Source organism: Papilio xuthus, unplaced genomic scaffold (genome assembly GCF_000836235.2).
Source record: "Papilio xuthus unplaced genomic scaffold, Pxut_1.1 DF826945.1, whole genome shotgun sequence".
Lineage (NCBI taxonomy): Eukaryota > Metazoa > Arthropoda > Insecta > Lepidoptera > Papilionidae > Papilio > Papilio xuthus.
The window spans coordinates 6,675,829-6,701,525 of record NW_013531704.1 but is presented as its reverse complement, the minus strand read 5'-3'; the positions used below and the strand labels follow the sequence as shown (position 1 = coordinate 6,701,525).

Here is a 25,697-nt window from a genome sequence, read left to right as displayed (position 1 = left end):
GATTCTAACTAATAATGTCTAAAAGTAAGTAGAGTAAGGTGGAATCTTTAAAAGAAGGAACATTTTTTTAGATAAATTAATTCTGAAGTTTACCAAATGTTATCATATTAGCTCGTAATTTGTTTTCTTATCTTAGCGTACTTCATAAACTGAATGGACATTGCGTTTGCGGTTAACCCCAATGACCACAATTACAAAACGTCTAGCTTCTGTACTAGGATCTACAAGCGGAATTTAACGCCTAACATTATTATCTTAACAGCTTTAATCTCGTTTGGACAATTGTAGCGTTCTTTTCGTTCGCGTAAACGCGACAAGGAACAATTAGACATACCGCTCTTATGCATATAATATCTTTATCAACTTATGTAACTTTATCACTTTGGCTCTTTTGTTTTTACAAAATAACATATCATACGATTTATAGCAGACTAGCTATCACCCGCGATTCCATCCATGCGGAATTAAAAAAAACTTAATTAATGCCTATGTGTTCTTCCATTAGTTTCTACATTTGTGCCAAATTTCATCAAGATCCGTTCAACCGTTCTGTAGATACCTTCAAACTAACATCCATCCAAACATTCGCGTTTATATTAGTAAAATAGTCGGTGGGTCCAATGCAATTGGAAGAATAATAATGTCTTATTCTTAATAACTACTAAGCGTTGTAGATTTAATTCTTAAAAAGTGCCCATGATAGTAACATTTTCCTTTTTGAAGGTATTCTCTGGACGGCGCTGGAGGTGGGTTTGTGCCGGCCGCGCCTGTCAATTGCAAGCTGTGCCTGGAGGACACGCCTCCGGACAAGGTCACCGTCATCCAGGGCTGCGGATGCTCCTTCTGCACAAAGGTAACGCATTATAGCATAATTTGTGTCTCAAATGTTATTTAAAAAGTGTGAATATGTTATCTCTATAAGACCCTCCTTACATAAGGTTATAAATTTCTAAATACAATTTTCTTGCCAGGAATGTATGTAGTACTAGCTGTCTAGCGTCCTCCGGCCGCATGGAATAAATAAATAAATAAATTAGTAGCCTATGTGTTCTTCGAGGCTATGTTCTAAGTCTATACCAATACAGCATGATCTGCGCAGCGGTTGTGGATATACTTTTTTAATAAACATCCATCAATACATCAAAACATTGGCATTTATAATATTAGCAAGATTAGTAAGATAAGAGAGAAAAAAGCGTGTTTAAATTTTTCTCTAATACCCATCAAAATTGAACTTTAGACTCAAGTTAATGTGTAATCATTCAAACACTTAACAATTGTAGTAATTAATGTAATCTTGCGCTTTGTTAAATCAACGCTGTCGTAATTATCAATTTGGCAGTTGAGTGTAGGCAGAGCAGACAGACGAGTGCTCAGTCGCACGGCACAAAGGTTAATTAATGCCTGTTGACACCGACACGCGTTGACTTTAATTATACTTTAAAAAACAACCTTCCCACTTACTCAATTCCCCATGCGACGGGGGATGACGCAGTTGTATAAAGGTAGGAGTCGACTGGCCCGCACCGGACCAACTGTACTGCCCGCGAGGGTTTTAGTTTGATGTGTATAATTTTACATAGCGCTGCTTCTATTATCCACGGATCAAGACGAAGCAAGTCCGTTTAATCCGTGCATGCGTTGCGTCCGGCGTGGGCCAATGGACGCGAACCTTTAATAAGGATTTTCAAATTCGTCGTACGTAATTTAAGCTACAATATTAATTGTAAAATGATTCTTACACTTTGTATGATGCTAAATTAATAGCACGTCCGTACGTATATTACGTCCGCGCGGAATTAAAAAAAACACTTGTATAGTAGTTAATTGTATTTAAGACTGTGTTCTATCGAACTGTTGCATTGTTAACGAATAAATATGTTAGTCGAACGTTTGTGGAACTGTATGCATTTTGGGATCATAGGTAGATGTGTTAATCCAGACTGTTCTACATCTATACCAAATTTCATCGAGATCCATGCAGTAGTTCTGGAGTTATTATACTTAGTAACAAACATAAATCCATCTAAATATAATATTTGCATTTATAATATTAGTAATATTAAAACGAGTTATTTTCATCAGCTGTGTGAAACGTGATTGTGCATTCAAAACAACGCTAAAGTTCGATCCATATTTAAATTAATTCGACTTTGTTATAAGTTCAAGGTTAACTTAAGATTAAACGGGATTCGTAACAGTTCTATTTAAATGATTAAAAACATAATCTTACCATCTTACTTCTTACTAATATTATAAATGCGAATGTTTAGATGGATGGATGTTTGTTTGAAAATATCTCCTAAACGGCTCACTCGATCTTAATGAAATTTGGAACAGATGTAGAGCATAGTCTGGAAGAACACATAGGTTACTTATTTTTTTTTAATTCCGCGTGAACGGGCGACAGCTAGTTTACTTATAACTAACATTTTTTTTCTATATCCTTCAATCAATATTTTTATTGCTTGCCGCCATTCGGTTGTGTATAAACCTGTTTAATTATTTTATTATTCAAGATCAACGATGTTTTTCACTGCCGCTATTAGTAACTCAATATAGTTATAAAATCTGTTAGATTAATCAACGGTTGCTAGGCTATGACTTACGTAAAAGTTCGATATATCTCAGAGAAAAAGAAATTTATGTTTTTATTCTTAATTTATAGCTAGCCAGTATTTTTGAGAAACGTATAATCTTGTCTTTTCTTTTAAGCTCATGAATCTTTTCTGTTCTTATTGTTTTTAAAAATTTCAGTGACATGGTGGGTTTCTGAAATCAAATTCTTCATTAGCATCATATTGTTGTATCTATTTTGATAAGAGATCGTATGTTTTATACCGAAATGTTGTCAGAAACTCACGGTTATTAGTTTGTCGTTTTGTTGATAAAATTGAAGATACGTCTTATTTACAATGCTTTTAACAAGTGTTTGTAAACTTACAATTTTGACAATCGCTTTTGTGAAATTGTTTGTATATATATAAAAAATGAACAACAGTACAATAAAACAAAAGGTTTGGACAGAATTTCGTATAACAATGAGGCATTAAAATGCATTGCGACCGGCAGTACTACGAGAGTCTGGACTCCATCTAGTCGGAGTTAACGTCTTGAGTTCGTTCACCTATCCAGTGAATAAAATATTGAACTGTTTAGACTTTAGTAGTCTTGGCTTTATCTAGATTATTTTTTTTTTAGATAACACAAATGCCCGCAGACATTTATAAAAGAAATATCAATTTATGTTTGTGTTGAAAGAATGAAAACCAATCATTTATTACCGCACACACAAACACATAGAAGGCACAAAATTAATATAAATGTATAGCAAAAGGAAGCCAGCTCAGCAAAGCATAGACCAGTGGTTCCCAAACTTATTTTGTCTACCCACTTTGAGAAAAAATATTTTTTAGCGCCCCCCCATATTTTCACATATTTAAAAACTATAACGTCAAATTAAATTAATTAACTATTGTGACCTATATATGTATATTAACGGAGAATTCTAAACGAAACTTTTACTATAACCCGCAACTTGAAACCTGCAGCGCCCACAAGGGGGCGTTATCACCCACTTTGGGAAAGACTGGCATAGACTAAACTGTCCCTGCCCTCGATTTAAAGTGGCACCTTAAAAAAACAATAATTCACAATAGTCTAAGCATAGTATTTAAAAATAGTATATAAGTAAATTTCACTTTATTAACATTGGGTTCCTGAGACCAAAACCACCGTTTAAAACATATTGTTATCTCTGTTTTATCAAAGTTGAAAGACAGGGATGACGATATGTTTTACATAGAGATTTCAGTCTCAGCAATCTACGGTAAGAGTTTTAATATCATCAGCTATGTATTAATTTAATTAGTAGAAAATTTAACTATAAAGAAGACTTATTTGAAGATTGATAGTTACCGTGCTTTTCTAATGCTGAAACATGTAAGAAATACGAGCCGTATTCTCTTTAAATTCCGAAAGTTCGATTTGGCTTCGAGACATTTCTCTAAGACAGACTGCAACAAACTAATAGAATTATAAAGGTACATTTTCATACGATGTTATTGTCGATGAGTTCGTCTGATCAATTCAAGTGGTATGACTCAGCTCGGAACTGTTAGGAGCATCGTTATTACCTCACCCCAATAAGACTAATCTAAATGCGTTTTATGATTCGAGGCCGTCATATTTCAAGTACGCTATAGATGTGCGATTTATTGCTGTACTAAATGAAAAGATATCTTTTATCATGTTTTGTTATTGTTTTTTCTTCATGATAACATATGTAATTCGTTTCAGTCGAAAACTTTTGTACAGTCGAACCTGGATAATCGAGAGTCATAATAAAGGAACTCACAATTATAATTTAGCTTAAGGAAAATGTTCAAAAAAGAGTACGGATCAAGAGTCTGTAGATTTTATTGTAAAAGCGTGAGTGATTGTCCAGTCTCGGACGACCTCCATAAGCGAGAAACTAGGGTGAGAGTTAAACCTCTATGTGCGAGAAAGGGACCGCGCTTTGGATCTCGCTTGTCCGATTTCTACTGTATTCTTACATTGAACAAAATGTTAATATTGTTTTAATTTCCTTCCCTTTTATATCGTCAGTGTTAGGATATTTAAAGGAGATTATTTGAAGTTTTATTAACGCTATTTTTCACTGTTATTAGCTATCACGATGTATTGACAAATTGTAAAACTTTCTCAACGTATCAAGTTCTCTGGGTATGACATCGAGACCTTTGCAACATAAATAATACCTCACCTATCAGCCGCTAAATGTTAGTCAGATAAAAAAGTAAATATGATGTATCGATGATTAGAAATATGCATTTACGTTTTAGAAAGTTTTTATAACCTAAGATATTTTACGTCTTTTTTTAGAATAACGATTTCTTGGAACGGCCATGATTCTAAATTGATGTAAAGAATTATGCAATAAAGAGGAATAAAAAATCTATGGTAGTAAAAAATCTTACTACTAATATAAATTCGAACGTTTACATGTGTAGGTACATGTTTCATAATCATCAGCTCACTATACGTCCCCACCGAGGGGCTCGGAGCCTAAGTAAAGGGTGATTAGGCCATAGTCAACCACGCTGGCCAAATGCGGGTTGACATCACACATATCTTTGAATTTCTCGGATATGTGCAGGTTGGATCACGATGTTTTCCTTCACCGGTAGATGTTAGATAGAAGGTATTTCCAGAACGGCTAAAGGGATTTCGCTGTACTTTGGATGGATGTAGGAAATAGTCTACAAGAACACATAGGCTTAGTTTTTTTTAAATTCCGCGCGGACATAGCCCGCAGGCTATTATGTTAATTTTTTTTTGGTGGTATCATTTTTGTGTCTTGATAGAACTGGATTATAATTTCCATTTTTATTTTATTCTGTTTGAATGTATTTGATAATTTAATTAAGAAGTAAAATAAGTGACCTCGGAATTTTTGTTTTATCTCTTACGTCGAATTTAAATTCTAACTGGTTTTTATATCACGATATACATTAATATAACTAAGCCTAAGCTAGCTTACACGCATTTCAAAAACGAGTGTGTATGAATTCGCTAAGATTTTTTTTTATTAATTAACTAGTTTTTCGTGCGACTCCATCCGCGTGGAATAAAAAAAACAACAGCCTTTGTGTTCTTCCAGGTTATGTTATTATTAAATTTAATTGAGATCAGTCCCGGCATTCTGGTGATATCTTCAAAAAACCATTCATCCAACTAAACATTCGCATTTATAATATTTTTTTATGAAAAATATTAGCAGATTTTTTTGTGAATTTACTAAAATTTCTTTTACTATTACAACTAAGCTCTAGGCTTGTGCTAGGATATGGTTTACGACAATAGTCGAATGGCGGGATTCGAATCCCCGACCTCTTGATCGGAAATCCATACCCTTTACCATCAGACTATTGACGCCTTAAAAAATGAAGTAAAATAACTATTTACTTTTACATATTCAATACTTTGAAATATGTATAAAAATCCCTAGTAATTACTAAGTTTTCTGGTACGATAATATACAAAAGTCCATGAATATTTACGGTGGAATTAAACAGACCCGCATCTGGCCTTCGAGAATTAATTTCCAACAGAGGCCAATATCATCGAATTATTTTGTAAATTATTTTTTTATATTAGGTTCTCTTTTACCCGAGTTTGTTGCTTATGAAGGTCGAGAATCCGGATCGGACAATGACTCGTCCATAGAGGTATCTCGCATATCCAGCGTCGAATATAAAACGTTATGTTAGTAACACTATAACTTTAAACTCTTTTACATTAAAATTTACTTTTCTTTATGTGTAGTAAAAGATGGCAATCGAACAAGCAGTCAATGATTTCGATGAAAGAGCGAATTGACTACTGCACATGACATCTGCAGCATATTAAAAGGTTGCAAATGTTTTGCCTTCTTTTTAACGGGCAAGATTTACAGAAACGGATATTTCCCTTTCCCGAATGTCCCCTCGCTTACCAAATCCATAGCTTATAATATTAATAATTTTATTTGCATAGATTCACATTTTTACACTTACATATCAGTTTCAATTTATAAGAAAAAGTACAAAATTTAGGAAATATTTTTAACACTCCATTCCAAATAAGCTGGAAGCTTCTGCTAGGATATTGTATAGCTATTATAGGTTAGCAGATAGCTTCCGATGCTTTGTTTCCAAATGTTTAAATTGCCTTTTCTTGATAACTTGAGAATAATTTTCGTCCATTGACACTTTTTCTGTGAATAACTCAGTAATTACTGAAATTAGTTGCAATTACGCACTTATACGGCGTTAAGGTTAAGCACAAAATCACGTCGGTGGCCACTTGTAATGTTTTTGCATTCCATTTAAAGGATGATTATAATTCGTTGACTTGTTATTTAAAATGCGTTTCCTCGTACGATGACTTTTTGTTGTTGAAAATTAACGCGTGAACTTCAATTTTAAATATTCTTTTGAAAATTAGTTCATTATCAGTTTTTAGTTGACCAACGGATCATGTCCATTAAATATTTTTCCTTTTAATCATTTATATCTATACTAGCTGTCGCCCGTGATTCCGTCCGCGCGAAGTTAGTAGCCTATGTATTCTTCTAGACTATGTTCTACATACATATAAAATTTCATCAAATTCCGTTGAGCCGTTCTGGAGATACCTTCAAACAAACATCCATCCATCCATACAAAAATCGCATTTATAATATAAGTAAGATTTATTAGAAAGTACAAGAGTTCTTACATGAGATATGTATTTTATATTATTTTTTCGAACATGTTTGTGTTAACAATTTTTTTATATTGTTTCAGGTACTATGACATTTTTTACACTCTTCTGACTGGCAACCCCTATTCGTAAGTGTTGCAATATATAATATGTCAGGCTTATCGTTTATCGGCAAAAGTATAACTTGGGAAAGCCTATTGGACACGTTTAAGAGGATTAAAGTTGGCTTACATTGATGTATTACCTAATACTTAATAAAAAAATATAGCACATTTTTAATACTTATAATGAAGCTTGAATATTTTTTTTATTTTAAATAAAATATTAGCAGATTTTTTGTAAATTTACTAATATTTCTTTAACCATTCCAACTAAGCTCTAGGCTTGTGCTAGGATATGGTTTACGATAATAGTCGAATGGCGGGATTCGAACCCCCGACGTCGTGATCGGAAATCCGTACCCTTAACCATTAGGCTATTGACGCTTATTGTTTGTAGTCACGTATAATTATTTTTAATACTAAGGTGTAATCTAGAATTATTTGCGTATGAAAATTAACAATCGTGCTCTATCATTTTGTGACTCCACGTCAATCGGTTGAGACTATAAAATAGATTTTTCTTTCGTAGTATTGGTCAATTTATTTACTACACCCGTTTGTAGTCATCATCATCAGCTCACTATACGTCCCCACCGAGGGACTCGGAACCTACCCTAAGTTAGGGGTGATTGTCAACCACGGTGGCCAAGTGCGGGTTGGGTGACTTCACACATATCTTTAAATTTCTTCTCAGATATGTACAGGTTGCATAACGATGTTTTCCTTCACCGTGAGAACGTCGGATAAATGTACATATATAAATCGGAAATCGAAAAACACGTTAGTACATGGCGAGATTCGAACCCAGGACCTGCAGATTGCAAGTCAAGTGCTTGACTCCTGAGTCACCGACGCTCTGGGTCGTTGTTGCAAGGGAAAATACATAAATTTGTAGTAGCAAGGGAAAATATCCTCTTTCTGTGCGTTCTCTTCTCTGTTTATTAAAAGTCAATGCCACTGCATATGCGGATGTCTTTTGGCGAATTAAAGTGGCCGTTTGCTCGTTTGCCACGTTAATAAATATAATACTCATAATTTTCTTATGCAATAAAATTTACATATTTCTGTTATATCATTGTAGCTGCTAGGATTTTAATAAAATGGTAATATAATTTATAATTAAATATAAATTATTATGATTATTGACAATAATAAGCGTTAATAATAATCTCACGTAAACGACGGGATTCGAACCCAGTACCTATAGATTACAAGTCTAGTGCTTAATCTCTGAGTCACCGGCGCTATGATATACCAATAGTCAATTAGTCATATCATGAGCATGCGTTTGATTTACTGCTAATTGGTGTTAAGCCAAGCCTAAAGGCAAAGTCTTGCGTCTGTACAACATTGTAACGATATGTTTAAACGCAATAATATTTCATAAAACAATAAAGTTCTAATATAGATTATAATCCATAAACTATAGTGGATGATACAAACAGGAAATAATTTACTTGATGCTAACGATAAGGTATTTTAAACTGTTTTTCGCGATATATTAATGTTGCAGTTTCAGTTTCGTACTCGTTTCATGAGTATCTTCCTCTCTTTATCCTGTCTTATTGTATAATTGTCGGTTTTCACTGCCGAAACACTTGTATAAAAACATATTGTAATTTATTTTCTCGCCATAGAGAGGTTGATGTCTGCATACCCCTCTGGTTTACTGGGCTATGTTGTTACTGTTTTTTTTTTATAAGGAAAGTATGACTCTCATTTTATCTTTGGTATAATTCTGAAATTATAAAGTTATTTAACGTAGTTTTATAATTTTACGTAGTAAATGCTAAAGAATAAAACGATGAAAACTTTACACCGTCTACAATTAAATTAAAGCGCCGTTTATTTCCAGCGCACTTGTTCTTACAGTTTAAATTCAAAACTTGAAAAGGTAGTTCTCGGTGGTTGAGGCGTGGCAGGTCATAGAGTAGCACCGGGTGCATCGGTCTGTATGTAGGTCGAGCTATGGCTACATGACCCGGACACACTTAGTTCCCTTTTCCACCATCACGACTAGCTGTGCAACTACAACCATGCGCTAATCCAAGAGTTAGCTACAGCGGCATTTCCTATAAAAATAGCAGTCGCGAGGAAATTCGTTTAGTGCAATAGGGATCTTACTCGACCTGTCCGTGAGCTCGTATTAGTGTACCTTGCCACTTATCCTAATCTAAGCGTGTATACATTTAGGAAATAACTTTATTGTTCGTTGTTTAACGCAAGCTATAGCATGAATACCAATTTTACATGAACTCCATATATTATGACCGGTATTAGTATGTTAAAAAAACATATTAGGAAGCTGTATCACAGTTATTTTTACTACAGTTTAGTAGCGAAGTTGTCATATATATTTTAAATATAAAACATATATAAAATATTCTCATCTCTTACTTTATATTAGAAAGAACATATAACAATATGCTTCCGTTTTCGTGTTCTATAGCACGAATTTACCTTTAACATTTATCCTTGACTTTTAAGTAAACTATAGTTGAAACAAAAGAAAAGCATTTCCACATTTACCATAGAAATTAGTAGAAAATACCAAAATAACATCGTATAAGATAACTTCTCTTCTAATATTTTCTTTCTGTGCATCCTCTCCTTCGTCGATTAAAGGTAGGCAACGCATATGCAATTGCGTATGTCCATGGGCAACGGTCACTTCGCTATTTCAGCGATTTCGGGTGGCCGATTGCTCGTTTGCCACCTTTTGATATAAAAAAAAAACTTTAGATTTTACATGGTCTACACAGGTTAACTGTTTGTTCCAAATCCATAGATAAATATTGGATAGATCATGGATGGTTTATGGTCTACTTACAGTTCCTGAGTTTCCGTTTGCATTTAACAACATATTACTAATAGACGAACCAAACAACCTTATGCTTGTGGTTTGGCCTTGATTTATTTGTACACACTGGAAGTTATGTCCGGTATTGTTCAATGTTTGCGTGCTTCTATGCTGTCCTCCTGGTCGTAAGTTCGATTAAGACAGCCTCACTGTCACAAGAAATACTAGCAAAAGCAATAGTCTACTATTTTTTTTATTTAAAAAAAGAATACACAGACCACCTAAAATAGACCGTTCACTAACCTACCTAATTTCTTCCATTAGGGTGTGGCAAACACTATACTAAAGTAAAGAACAATTTCATCTTATTGTCTGATCACAAATATGTGGTATAATAAACTTTGTATCATTGATCCCGGCATATCCCAGTTGTAGGTGTAACGCCCCCGCCAGGGGCCTGTAAAGGGTCGGGTCGCTTCAGCGGTGCATCGCACTGAAACTGTGTCAGCTTGCAATCGACGCGCGTACCTGTGTTGTTTACGAGACCTTTCCTTCTTGTATCTATATTGCTTGTAAGATACCTTATTTACTCCATTTATAATGTTAACTGATTAGATATTAAAAAAAATATCTTCATTTCTTACTAAAGGCCATCTCCTTTAATGATGCCCTGGTGTTTTGGCTGATTGTTTCTACAATTTGAAAAATGATGGTACTAGAAGCCATGTGAATTTAGTAATATGTTTCAAGGTAATTGAGGGCATAGCAGCAAGTGAAATCGTTCTATGTGATTACAGCGAAAGTTGGCAAGTCACGATACGATAGAACTATGTTATTTATTGCTAAGCCTTCCTTTATCATTACTCTATGTGGCTTAAGTCTAGGACTTTTAAAATTATTCGATTACACATAACAAAGGCTTGAGGTGCAAGTAATTCCGCGTTTCATCTGATGCGTGCCGGAGACCTAATTTTAGCTCTCTTCCACTTCACACCCTTCTCATAAAAGGATGAGTCCATGGGCGTCGTTGAACACCTCGGTGTTCCCGCTGCTCGTTTGCCCCCTTCTGTTATAAAAGGAAGGGATGGGAAAGTGAGGTGGATTTGACAAAGGAGGGCAGATAATATTTTTCTACCCGTCTCCTATTCTGTAGATAGGCAACGTATTTGCAATCAGAAATGTTTATGACGAGCAGTCGCTTCGCTATTTCGGGTGGGTGTTTCCTCGTTTGCCACCTCTTGCTATAAAAACAATAATCCTATCGCGAGTTAATACGCTTGATTAAAAAAAACATGCTTCATTTAAACACAATAGAGTATAGTGATACTTATTATGTTATAATTATATACCTATGTAAACCAGTTAAGTTTTTCAGTTAAATTTTTTGCTACTTTAATTTAAACTGATGTTTTATATTGAATGTTTAATTGGTGAAGTCGGATTATGTTCTCTTGGTGTGTTTTTTATAATTTGCCAACTTGTTATAGTTATTAAGTTAATTAAATGTGTCAATAAAAAGTTGCCTCTATGTTTATATCAAGTCAACTGTTGAAGGTTCAGGGACTTAATAAATGTTCGATTAGCTTGACGATTTGTTAAAGTTAAATAAGGATAATTGACAAAGACAAGTCTACTAGTGTACGCCGGCAACTTCGTCTGCGCGATAAAAGCGAATGTTTAGTTGGATGGATGTCTGTTTGTAGATATCTCCAGAACGGCTGAACGAATTTCCATTAAATTTGGCATACATATAGAACATAGTCTGAAAGACCACATAGGCTACTTATTATTTTTTTTTCATTCTGCGCGGACAGAGTCGCAGGCAAAAGCTAGTTAAAAATAAATATTCAGTATATTTATTTTTACAGTTCATGCATGTTCTTATTTCAGACACGTATTTACGTAAATTTAATTATTAACTTAGCTTTAAATACTACCAAAGAGAATGTTTCGGTATTGCAGATAGAATTTTTTGATAATAAATACAAGGCTATCTTTTCATATGAGATATCTTCATGAGAATATTTGAAATTTTATCATTTAAAAAAAGAAAACGTATACTTCTAATTTAATTAAAGTACTGCATTGTAACTGGCATGAAATAATATTGTAGCAAGTGACTGTAGGTAATTAAAATATTTTATACTCTTTGGTTTTTTTATATTCAAAGCAAAATATGTTTATAAATGTTTTAATTGATTGAGCATTTTACAAAGGTCAAGTAAAATATAACTTGACGTACCAATAATTTTGTTGTTAATAATGTTTCTCATAGACTACGCGTATTGTGATAATTTAATTAACACGCTTCATTTCATCATCATCATCATCATCATGAAGTTAATTTTTAAGTAAAGCTCATTTTTTTTAAAATGTATGAGTGATTCCTCTCAGTTGACTTCATGTTCTCCCTGTTACCTAAGGGTTGTAGAAAAAGTACTAAGTGCCCTTTAATTTTCTCTGAATAATAAATTATAGAATAGATTTTTTACAACCTGATTTAACTTTTAAGAGATTTACTAAGCGGCTAATAATTCTGCCAATTGTAAGCACTACGCTACTGTTAAAAGTTTCTTACAAGACTTTTTCTTTTTTGTAACAAATTTTCCAGTGCGATTTCCCAAGGCGGCCAGCGAATTGACCTGAATAGGATAATTGTTTGTATTCATTGTTGCTAACAATTATGTTGTCGAGTTAATCAATAGCACGTAGTACATTGCCTCTGTTTATAGTTTCACAAAACAATTGGATATTATTAGCTCTATATTAAGAGCAATGAATCACATATATTGCAAGCTATCGCCCGCGTGTAATCAAAAAATACTTAATTAGTTCCCGCGATTTATTCGAATTTTTCTCACCTTTTAAATCTTCCCTAGACCACCACGAACATTTTAAGACCAAGATAAGATAAATCCGTTGAGCCGTTCTCGATTTCTAGTGAGACTAACATCAATTGATTTTTTTTTATATATACTCATTATAAATATCTCGCTGGTTGATCTTTAACGGTTAATAAGTATTGTGTGTGAAAATCAATTGTTTGACATTAGTTCTTGTACTATTTTGTGATCGATTAATTCTCTACTAAATCTATCGTATTCTTAACACGTTATGTTTTTAAAACATCTTATTGTTTTCTAAATGTTATGTTTTAATGAATCTTTCGATCGTGTTTTGTTTTTTTTTAATAAAAATAGTGAATTGTCACTGATCAAAGACAGCTATCTTACTAATATTATAAATGCGAATGTTTTTATCGATGTTTGTTTGAAGGCATCTCCAGAACGGCTGTATGGTTCTCGGTGAAATTTGGCATAGATGTAGAACATAGTCTGGAAGAACACATAGGCTATTAATTAAGTTTCATTTTAATTCTGCGCGGACGGAGTCACGGGCGATAGCTAGTAGATTATATTTAAACAATAATAATTTTAAAGTACATTTTTGTTCAGACTATCTATTTATAATTTGTCAATGACACCACTACTGCATCTTAATGACTGAAGGTCTTAAACGCCCACAAGAGGGCGTTACCGCCTACATTAAAAACCTTGTCTGGATCGTGGCGTGGGATAACAATTTCTAGGTAATTGATAAGAAAAGTCTAGAGTCGTTGAAATTCAAGAAATTGCCGATGAGCAAAATGGCAATCGTCCCACAATTCTACGTAGTTTCTAATTATAAACAATTTTCTATTGTGTTTTAAAATTCTATAAAAGCTACTTTTAATCGTATCAAATTGAAGCGTTAATAGCCTAATGGTTAAGGGTACGGATTTCCGACCACGAGGTCGGGGGTTCCAATCCCGCCATTCGACTATTGTCGTAAACCATATCCTAGCACAAGCCTAGGCTTGTGCTAGGATATGGTTTAGCTCTAGAGCTTAGTTGGAATGGTTAAAGAAATATTAGTAAATTGACAAAAATCTGCTAATAATCACTATCTGAAAGATCGGCAACACATCTGCAGTTCCTCTGGTATTGCTTATGTTCATGGGCGTCGTTGAACACCTCGGTGTTCCCGCTGCTCGTTTTTCCCCGTTAAGTTAAAAAAAAAATAGATTAAAAAACATATTTTATGATCAATACGAATACAGGACACTTAACATCTTAAAATTGTTCAAGTGATTGAGTAGGCCTGCCATAATAAATAGTTTTTTACTCAATGTCTAATGTCTTTGGTAAACATGTATCGATGTTATTGGCCCGGTTGTTTTTGTGTCGGTTCGAGTCGTAGTTAATTGAGACCGCAATTATCTCGGCTTGTGCCACATGTAGCGATTATCTCGTGCTCTGACATATTAAGCCTGTAACACATTTGAATTACGTAATTTATAATGTCAAAGATAGTACATACATTTGTCGATAAAAAGTTATTGTAATTTAATTGAAATTGGCACGTGTTACTATGTGTGGCAGACGTGCATGCTACCACTGAATTGTGATATCTGAGAAGAAATTCAAAGATATGTCTGAAGCCAACCCGCACTTGGCCAGCGAGATTGACTATGGCCTAGTCACCGAAACATAGGGTAGGCTCCGAGCCCTCGGTGGGGGCGTATAGTGAGCTGATGAATAATGAACTATGTGTGGTCCTATGGTGCGGGATTTAGACAGTACCTAATGTGGAAATAGTATCGTATATGTCAGTCCTTGTCAGTCTTTTCATGTGTCACTAATCAAACATAATTCGAGAAAATTGGTATATGTTGCATTACATTTTTGGTCGGCAACAGTCGGTGTCGTATAAGTAACGAGCCAATTTAGTTGAACTATGTAAAGTCTATAATACTAGACCATAAGTTTATACTTTGTTAACTAATTAGCATATACTCTTGTATTGTGCTTAGCGACAGTTTGTGAGTGGCGTGACTCGTTTAACTAATGTGCTCTAATTTTTTTTTAATCAATACCACGGCTTGTTAGGGCAAGGATACCGAAATTATATTTTAATCTAAAAAAAAAAAAAAAGCCAGGAAGTTTAAAATTTAAGTAGAATCCATTAACAATAGCAATATTCTTAGGTAATAAGAAACATCATTAAACATAACAAAACACTAATCGCGTGTTTCTGACATGATAGATGTTTTATACAAAGATTTCGGTCTCAGAAACAAACGTTGCGAGTTCCAACTGCGACCTCTTCAAATGGCAGTTTATCGTATAGACCCCAGATCCGTTAGTGCGTGTTATTGACCCTAGGAAGACATGTACAGGAAGCGAAAAAGTCAACCACTCTAGAATAATTCAGACTATTGGTTGCTTCTTACGATATTTAATAATGGCAGTATACTATAAAACAAGAAAACTGGTCGTAAAATGTGTAAATTAACTGCCACACGCATTGTAGGTAATTAGTCGCAAGATGGACCTATGATTTGGTCAAGGTTACGGGAGTATCCTGGATGCAGGTAGCACAGGACCGGTAATCGTGGCGAACTTTATGGGAGGCTTATGTCTAGCAGTGGGCGTCATATGGCTGAAGTCACAAAGAACCGAAGTCTAGATTTTTAATACAAAATCTACACTAAGGGAACTTTAAAGATTTTGAATGCGGCAGTTAATATGAAAATTACAAATTAATGCCAGTAAATTCAATCCTTAGTTCTTTTCTTCTTCATCATCATCATCAGCTCACTATACGTCCCCACCGAGGGACTCGGAGCCTACCCTAAGTTAAGGGTGATTAGGTCATAGTCAACCACGCTGGCCAAATACGGGTTGGTTGACTCCACGCATATCTTTGAATTACTTCTCAGATATGTGCAGGTTGCATCACGATGTTTTCTTTCACCGTAAGAACATCGGATAAATGTACATATGCAAATCGGAAATCGAAACACATTGGTACATGGCGGGATTCAAACCCAGCACCTGCAGATTGCAAGTCAAGTGCTTGACCACTGAGCCACCGACGCTGTGTTCTTTTTTAAAATTTTGTATATTTTGTAATACTAAAGTACCAGGTGTTCTTATGACGTCCAGTCAAATGTATTCAATGTTAAACAGACGTGATAAGCAAGTCAAATAGTTTGTATATAACGTACGATATATATTTTTCGATTCTTTCCTTAATATGTCTGCGTCCGTATAATAAAAACAAAGACAAGCGATCAACTTATCATTATATATTCGTATAAAATTGTCCCCTTGGGTTACTTTTTGAATAAATCCCGAATAATATTAATAAAAAAGTATTTTCAATATCTTTCCGAGCGCTTACATTTCCGTTGGGTCGCTTCATATTTTATTTATTTGTACGTTTTTTTTGCAGCAAACTACATATATTAATTTTTAAACAATGTATTCCAAAAAGAACTAGATTTTCGCTTGAATAAAATGGAAAAAAACTCATTCACGTTAAAAGACTATTAAAAGGAATATTCCATGACTTATGGTCAGAATTAAATATTTCTTAATAATTAAACCATCCTTATATTTGATTTCTTTTTTTTTTTAGTAAAATTAACAAAAGAATAAACATATGTTTTTGTAAACGGCTTACGACAGTGGAAATCTACCTTAAAACAAATATACTTATTTATTTATGTATCTTATTATTTTAATGATGTGAATTGAATTTTAATATCCTTATTAAGGAAGTTTTTGGGTCAATTAATAGACTTGGTTTGAACAAGTCGCATTCGAGTCACGTCTGTTGTATCCGATTTCCTTATTTACTAACATATAACTATTTATGTAATACATGTGAGTTATTCTTTTGTATACAATACAGAGCGTCGGTGGCTCAGTGGTTAAGCACTTGCAATCTGCAGGTCCTGGGTTCGTCCCGTCATGTACCAATGTTTTTTTCGATTTCTGATTAACATATGTACATTTATCCAACGTGTTTACGGTGAAGGAAAACATCGTGATGCAACCTGCACATATCTGAGAAGGAATTCAAAGATATGTGTGAAGTCAAGCAACCCGCACCTGGCCAGCGTGGTTGACTGTGGCATAATCACCCTTATCATAGGGTAGGCTCCGAGCCCCTCGGTGGGGATATTTAGTGAGCTGATGATGAGATGATGATAAAATACAAACTGTTTTGACTTGTACTTTTGAATACGAAAGATGAAGGCTCCAAACTATTTGCGCATGGGGATTACATGAAACATGAGCTCTCTTTAGTATGGGAAGTATCAGGATAGCGATAAATATGCAACGTTCTAAGACAATCCTTCTTATTTAGTATCTTTTTTTTAATTCAGTACTTCATTTACTTTTAATGTCAAACTAGTTGTCGTCCGCACGGTATTATAAAGTACTTAGTTATATGTGTTCTTCCAGACTTTGTTCTACATCTATGACAAATTGTAGCGATATCTATGCCGCCGTTCTGGAGATACCTTTTAACAAAAATCCATCCATCCAAAATTTTATTAAATGTTCTTTTATTAAATGTCTGATTAGTGTATCTTATCGTATAGAATTACATTAAATAATTATTATATCACGCAAATGTGCACACAAGTCAATAATAATTTGTTTTTCTCAGTTGCGGTAGATAAACAACAGCATCACTTATCGATCTGTCGCGAATATTCGCAAGTGATTAGAGCCTGACGCTTGACGCGCACAATCTCTAACTGAACGCTCTCGACTGTTGGTCGTGACGTGACGTCATTATACAGTGCCATGCAAATTTTATTGTTAACAGTAAGTTTCGAATGCATTGACAATTGTATTAACATCTCTTTCATTCCTTTTGATAAAGACAAAGACGACTACATGTATATACAATTGGCACCACCAATAGCTTCTCCTCCAGCAACCCTATAGTAGAGCCCACAAGCTATATTAATAACTAGCTGTCGCCCGCGACTCCGTCCGCGCGAGATTAAAAATTGATGTTGGCCGATTCTAAGACCTACTTAATATGGTCACAAAATTTCATGAGAATCGGTCAAGCCGTTTCGGAGGAGTATTGGAACGAAAATTGTGACACGAGAATTTTATATATAAGATGTGAATGCGAATGTTTAGATGTTTGATGGAAGTTATCTCCAGAACTGTTAAAATTTGGCATAGACATAGCCTGGGAGAACATATAGGCTACTAAGTTTTTTTTTAATTCCAAGCGGAGGGTGTCGCCGGCGACAGCTAGTGTTTGAATATTATAATAAGTACGTATTGAGTAGCAACAATAAATTGACCGGTATTTGTTTTGTGTAAAAGTATTTGACAAACGGTCATCCTGATCTTAATTTATTGACGGCGATGAAAAGGTTAAAAAATAATAGACTAAGATTCGTGTTAAAATATAATAGTATCAAATCAAATTGATAATTAATTTCTGAAAGCCAAATATTCCGATTTATTAATAAGCATATGATAATCATGTTATAATTCTTGTTTAAACATTTATATAAAAAACGGGTTTAGCCTAAACAAATATGAACAAGTTTAAATTACCAAGATATTGAATGTCAAACGTGACATGAAAAAATATATGTTTTTAACAAGTTTAAAAAAAAATCAAACTTGAACGATGTGTTTATGGATCATTGCTACAAGATGTTTGCTTTTTTTATACTGTACTAGCAATAACCCGCGACTCCGTCCGCACTGTATTAAAATAAACTTATTACTAGCCTATACGTTCTTCCAGACTATGTCATACATATGTGCCATCAAAATTTGTTGAATTGTTTCGGAGATACCTTATAACTAATATCCGTCCATCTAAACTTTCGCATTTATAATATTAGTAAGGTTATTGCTTGTATAACCTTTATAAAGTTTGAATGTGTTTAAACGTTTACCTTAAACAATTGGACTGATGTTTATTAGGCTATGTTAGGATATTTAGAATTTCTTACGATGAAGGAAAACAACCTGCACATATCTGCGAATAAATTCAAAGATATGTGTGAAGTCAACCAACCCGCATTGGGCCAGCGTGGTTGACTATGACCCCTAACTTAGGGTAGGCTCCGAGCCCCTCAGCCGCGGACGAGAGCGAAAGCGTGCCCGTGGTCTCGTCCCGATGCGTTGGAGGAACAGATCGGTTTAGTGGGTACGCCTCCGCTATGGAGGAGAATCCCACATAACTACCGCGTCCCCCCCGGGGCGCGGAGTATGCATAAAGCATTCCCCTCTGAAAAAAAAGGCTCCGAGCCCCTCAGTGGGGAGACGTTTAGTGAACTGATGATGATGAGAATATTTAGAGCACGTCGTAGGATAGGGAAGATACAGGCTTCAAAAATAACAACTGTATAATATACAAGATGAATGACGCATAAATACTGATTTATTTATGTCTCTCTTCGAATATAATGAGAGGCTTAATAACATGTTTTTATACTATATTTCGACAATGAAAACGCACAGCTCAGCAGTCAACATGAATACGTTTACATCGGGATTTGTATAAAAATTATAATAGGTTATTTGTAAGTCTTGTACCCGCCGGACCCTCATTACTATACGATCAGACTATCAGACTTTTAAAATAGGCCATTATACGAAGTACGTGCTTTATGTATTTTTGAACGAAGCATTCGACGAAACATTGTAAAAACATGTACGCAATAAACAGGAAAATGATTACAATAAATAAAATAATTTTAATTATTTACTTTAAAAATAATCATCTTTTTATGTTACTAGTATTGAAAAAGCAAATGTTTGGATGTACGGAGGGATGTTTGTTAAAAGATATCTCTGTAACTGCTGAACGGAAGTTGATGAAATTTGACATAGATGTAGAACCTAGTCTAGAAGAACACATATGGTATATACAATTTTTTATATGACACAGAATCGCAGGCGGCAACTTGTTATAAAGTTTTGTACATTGGCATTGAGTCTAAACCTTTATAAATATATCTTTGTTATATTGGAGGTCTTCAGATTTGTTATTCTGACAAAAAGTGATTTGATAAGACGTTTTATAAAGAATCAAAATGTTTGCTCTGCGTGATAACATTGTCATGGTGCGTTTGTAATGAAGCAATTTGTAGGCTACATTTTTTTATTATTATAGTTGTTGCAGGAAATAAACGATGTTTACATACGAACACCTAATAACTTTTAAGCACTTCACTTGTAATCTACATGTCTTGGGTTCGAATCCCGCAATGTACCGATGTGATTTTCCATTTACAAATGCACATTTGGCCTAAGTTGTTACGATGAAGGAAAACATCGTGATGCAACCTGCACATATCTGAGAAGGAATTCAAAGATATGTGTGATGTCAACCAACCCGCACTTGGCCAGCGTGGTTGACTATGGCCTAATCACCTTAACTTAGTCTATGAGACCTACGTATAGTGATCTGATGATAATGATCTTATTACCTTCTTTGAAGCATTCGAAGCATTGACTCCAAATTCCAATATTGTACGTTACACTAAGCTTTCACAAGATTTTCATCTAAAACCTTAGCTTTTTTTGTGAGACGTAAATATAAATGTAAGTATTTTAATTCATAATGTAATGTTGGAGTCGAGTATGATTCATAAATATTAAAAAGTCAATGCAGAATTGTCGTGACAATAGGCCTTTAGCTATTACCAAATTATACTTCAATAAGAAACGTAACATTGCGTGCGGTGAACAAATTTCAATATTAAGTTACTCTGAGTCAGCCACGTTTGAATATTTTTTTTTTAAAAAAGCGGTCCAAAAAAGTTTTAAAATGTCTTCCTTCAAAGACACATCCTCATGTTATTGATGAGTTTTATCAAATTTAAATTAATATGGTCATAAATGTCCAAATGCTTGCTTAGATCCATTCTCTATCTTTATTCTGATTAATTTTATATTGCCTTCATTTACATGCACAGGTCAGTGACTTACATTTGTGTATATTTTAGCTTATATTCTGTAAATTTGGAGGATATTAATTTACCTATTAAGATATTCAACCTATTGAATTTCTTCTAATATGTTTAACTTATACGTTTAGCAATAAACAGGACATTACGATCAACACCCTACTCTCTAAAAGATGTACCTCCTGTACAGAAAAGTGACCACACTTGACAAATAGACACGGGATCCTATTACGAGATCTCCTCAAGGGGGTTAGACAAAGTGCATTGTGTACGAAGCGACTCCATAACGAACTTCAAAAATGTATAGAATTGACAATAACTTTTGACAAGTCGTCAATGACGTCGTGAATGACGCGCGTCAGTTCCATAAAATTTTGAAGTTCGCTATGGAATCGCTACCAAGCGAGTGCATTTTGTTTAACCCCGCATATTTAAACAACATCTTTCTATTTAAGAAATCGATAAAAACTAAAGTTAATAGGACAATATTTACCATTATTATTTCTTTCACACATATAGCAACGTTTATTAGAATGCAAAATTTTAAATTCTTAAAGTACTTTTGACTACCATAATGTTTCTTTTGTGAAAGCTTACAATTTTTTGTAATAAAGAAAACGACAATAATTTCTATCGCTTTGAAACAATTCCAAACGATCAATGTGCCATTACTTGTGACGTCATTAAAACAGCTAAACAAATCACGATATCGCGACGTAATTGTTGGCAAAACTTAGGTTCACCATTAATTTATAAAACATAAGACTATTACAGACACTTGCGGAGTCATTGCGTGTGTTATGTTCATGAATATATCTTTGTGTTACTTCTTGTTTGATATCTAGATCAAATTATTGATTTCATCTTATTATACTACAAATATATTAACATTCAGGTCATATGTTAGAAAATAAGCTTATTTTTCTCTTGGATCCCATCCAATATTGGAATGGTTTTCTTCTATGGCACAAGGCAATACATAGAATTGCCTTTATACACGAAGCTGTGAAAATTACGATTAATTTTCTATATGCACTTAATATTGTAGTAAATGAAAATTATTTAAATCAAATGTTTTATTAAGTTGTAGGTTGCAATAGGACTGTCCGTAATGATGCTACAGACATGTTCATACGATCGTTACCTAATGTAGATTATTTGCAGAGCATCTTTATGGCCGCCGTGTCGTATTTGCGGAAATTATGGAAATTTTATACAATGCCATGGAAATGGAGATATTAAATTTGCAAAAAAAATTAATCTCGATTTATTTTTGGGTTGTGTCCTGGATGAAGTATTTGAGTAAATGCAAAATACACAAAAACATCAAAATCATCATCATCATAATTTAGGTGACATCTTTTGGACTTCATTATTTTTTGTTAATATATATATATATCTTTTATAATTAAACTTATAATATATACCTATACTTTTCACCTTTTAAAGAAATTTTTATTTTATTGTGTGCCTTATGAAACTTATTTTCATCACAAAGTACCAGGCGATCATAAAAGTGGAGCGGTTTTAGCAAAGCATACAAATGCGAATATCTGTTCCTATACTCCACACACCTTTGAGTGTACAAGTTTTCGCTTGCCTTTTACGTGGACCGGTTCATTCGCACGACTGACGCCCACTAACCGGTATCAAGTATGCCTCTCTATGTTCATGTTGTCCTGGTACTTTGTTAGTAAAAAGGATTCAAAAAGGAGCCGAAGAATCGAAAAATTTAAAATATTTTTAAAACATCAAAGATTAAAAAGCAAAAAGGTGTCTCAGTGAAGTTATGAAAATATGTATGTGCATTTATAAAAATTAAACTTAAGTTGTCTAAAATAAATAAATAAATAAAACTTCTTTATTGCCATCACACAAATACATCAAATCACACAGTAATTACAAATATATATTTATATGTATGACGACAATGGGCTACACAGGCTCAGCGTGTACCGCATGGCAAGGCCATGCGGAGCTGGGCTGGGCTAAAATGGGTTGATTGATACAGCCAGGCCTCCTTCCAAGAGCTGGTTTGTGTTGGTGGTGTTCATTTCCCTATTGAGTTATGCTTATTTCGGGTTGATAGATGAATTTCCTTAGTACATATGCATGAATAAACAAAACAAATGTTTGTCTATTCCTAATTCCGTTACCCGACATTATTTTTTTCCGTTTTTCTCGCACTTTCGAAGCGTTTGCTAATTATACAGCGTCGTTCTAAATCTGTACGTAGCGCCGTGACACTGGCCGTTAAATAGCTATTTCCGAGATCGACTCGCGACTCGTTTTTTTCCTCAAGACCGCATTTCTTTCAAATGTCAAGTGCACACATCTCCGTAATTTGTATACTTTATCTTTGTTTACATAGAAATTTCAATGTTCTATTTTTATTGTCATCACTAAATTAGTAAACACCTTTTCCATTATAGAATTATTTTATAGTAAAATGTGTCGTTGTATAAGTTTATTTAACGTGATATGACGATATTATAATAAATATTATTGAGGGGAGATAATGAAAGGAAAGTCGACAAAATAAGATAAATTATGCAGAGAATAAATCAGAAAGTCTAGGCAAGCAGTCGCACCGGGATGAGCGAGAGCGGGACCACGTTATTTTTCTCGCCCAAAGAGGTTTCTCTACTAGTTAGGTGAAGGGCCCCCGATGGGCTCGAAACTAGTCGGTGTCGCCACCGGACGAATATACGTGAGTGTTTAGCCGTTTTTATATAACTTCAAAAGTTGTTAAAAATGTTTTAACTGCAATTTTTTGCTTTTCAAGATACTAGTAATTATGTCTAATTAATGAGAACGAAATGAATAATGTTAAGGTCAACGTAAATAATTCTAACTTGACACAAATGTAAGCAAGTTGAATGAGTAACAATCGAAATTAATGAATGTGTTCTTTTTTATTTTCCACTTTATAAAATTGTCGATGTCGTTAATAAAAAATTATCATAGACAATTTATTAATTACTCAAACGTAAACAATAATTTGCAAGAGTCAAGGTGAACAAGACATTGGCAATCATATAATTAATATAGTCAACATGTAAAATATGTTACGTAAAAAATACATATTCATATGTGGATTATATTTAATAGAAGCAGAAGTAATTGCATGTTATACTAGCTATTTATCCAAGCTTTGCTCAGTTAGAAAAACAAATCTTACTAAAATTATAAATGCGAATGTTTGAATGGATACCGCTACGACTTAGGGTGCTTCAAGAAGCGAGTGTATCACCATCTCAAAGGCCTCTGCGGTTCCTATGGTATTGCTGATGCCCATGGGCGTCGTTGAACACCTCGGTGTTCTCGCTGCTCGTTTGCCCCCTTCTGTTGTAAAAAAAATAGATGTTTGTTAGTAGTTATCTCCGGAACGGTTCAATCGTTCTGGATGAAATTAGAACATAATCTGGAAGAACACATAGTCTGTTCATTAATTCTGCGGACGGAGTTGCGGGCTACAGTTAGTGTATTATTTCTAGTATATTTCTCTATCTTACTAATATTATAAATGCGAATGTTTAAATGGATGCATGGATGTTTGTTTAAAGGTGTCTCCAAAACGGATGGATGATGAAATTTGGTATTCATATAGAACATAGGTTGGAAGAACGCGTAGGCTACTAATTAAGTTTTTTTTGTAACCTTGCGGACGAAGTTGCGGGCTACTGCTAGTCATGCTATAAATCATATTTTGCTGACGTCACATTAAACTTGAATTTCCAATCTGTTATAACACTCTGGGGGTTTTGTTCATGTTCTTAATAATTCAGAGTGATGTATAGCTACTATTTCATTCCGCGAGATTGCTTCCACATAAAATATGCAATTGCTTTATTTGACGAGACGAATAAGCTAGGAGATATTATTTCTTTGACTATGGATGGATATTGCACATTGCTGGTCTTAATCTTCCTACTTATCTTACTAATATTATAAATGCGAATGTTTAGATGGATGGATGGATGTATGTTTGAAGGTATGTCCATAAGAGCTGCATAGATTTTGCATAAAACATAAGCTACATATTACTTTTTCTTTTAATTCTTCGCGGACAGAGTCGCGGGCGACAGCTAATATATTTATAAGTTATAAACTTTTTTTACGATATAGAAATATAATTTACTTTATAAATTTTAAAGGGTCGTTTGACCGGTTCGTCTTTTGTTGAATAATCAATTGAATTAATAAAAAAATTGGACGCACGTAATCAAAGTTCTAGGCCAATAGTTGACCTTCGATCTTATGACACTTCAGTAATACGTATGCCAAGAATTAATTAAAATTAAACGTTCAAGTTCTTTTTCTTATAAACGTAACAATGAATGCAAATGAAGATTAATTTAATCATACTTAAATGTTATTTATAAAGACTCCACTAGCCATACTCAGAGTCGTCAGTTTACTTAGTGTAGATTTAGTAGAGTACCTAATAGTACGGCAGCAATTCATTGGGCCCGATGAAAAACTTTGATTTCTGTCCATATACCTAGATATAGAACAAAACATGAGTCACAGCCTCTAGAACCCAACTTAATCTTAAATAATATATTATATATAGTTATGATAAAATGCTAAAGTTCATTTATTGAACAATCATTTGACTCATATAATTTATTTTTTGTTTTGAGTACTAATTTAAATAGAATAGTCCACTATACGTCCCCTCCGAGGGGCTCGGAGTCTACCCTAAGTTAGGGGTGACTAGGCGGTAGTCAACCACGCTTGGCAAGTGCGGGTTGACTTC

At 34.1% G+C, this 25,697-nt stretch overlaps 1 protein-coding gene across 1 annotated transcript in view; it reads left to right on the top strand.

Moving 5' to 3' along the window:
* LOC106121376 (uncharacterized) overlaps positions 1 to 25,697 on the top strand; it is a 74,287-nt gene that overhangs the window by 28,939 nt on the left and 19,651 nt on the right. Inside the window, exon 5 of the mRNA XM_013317026.1 lies at positions 724 to 853. Coding sequence (XP_013172480.1) covers positions 724 to 853 — 130 coding nt within the window. The remainder of the gene's footprint in view (positions 1 to 723; positions 854 to 25,697) is intronic.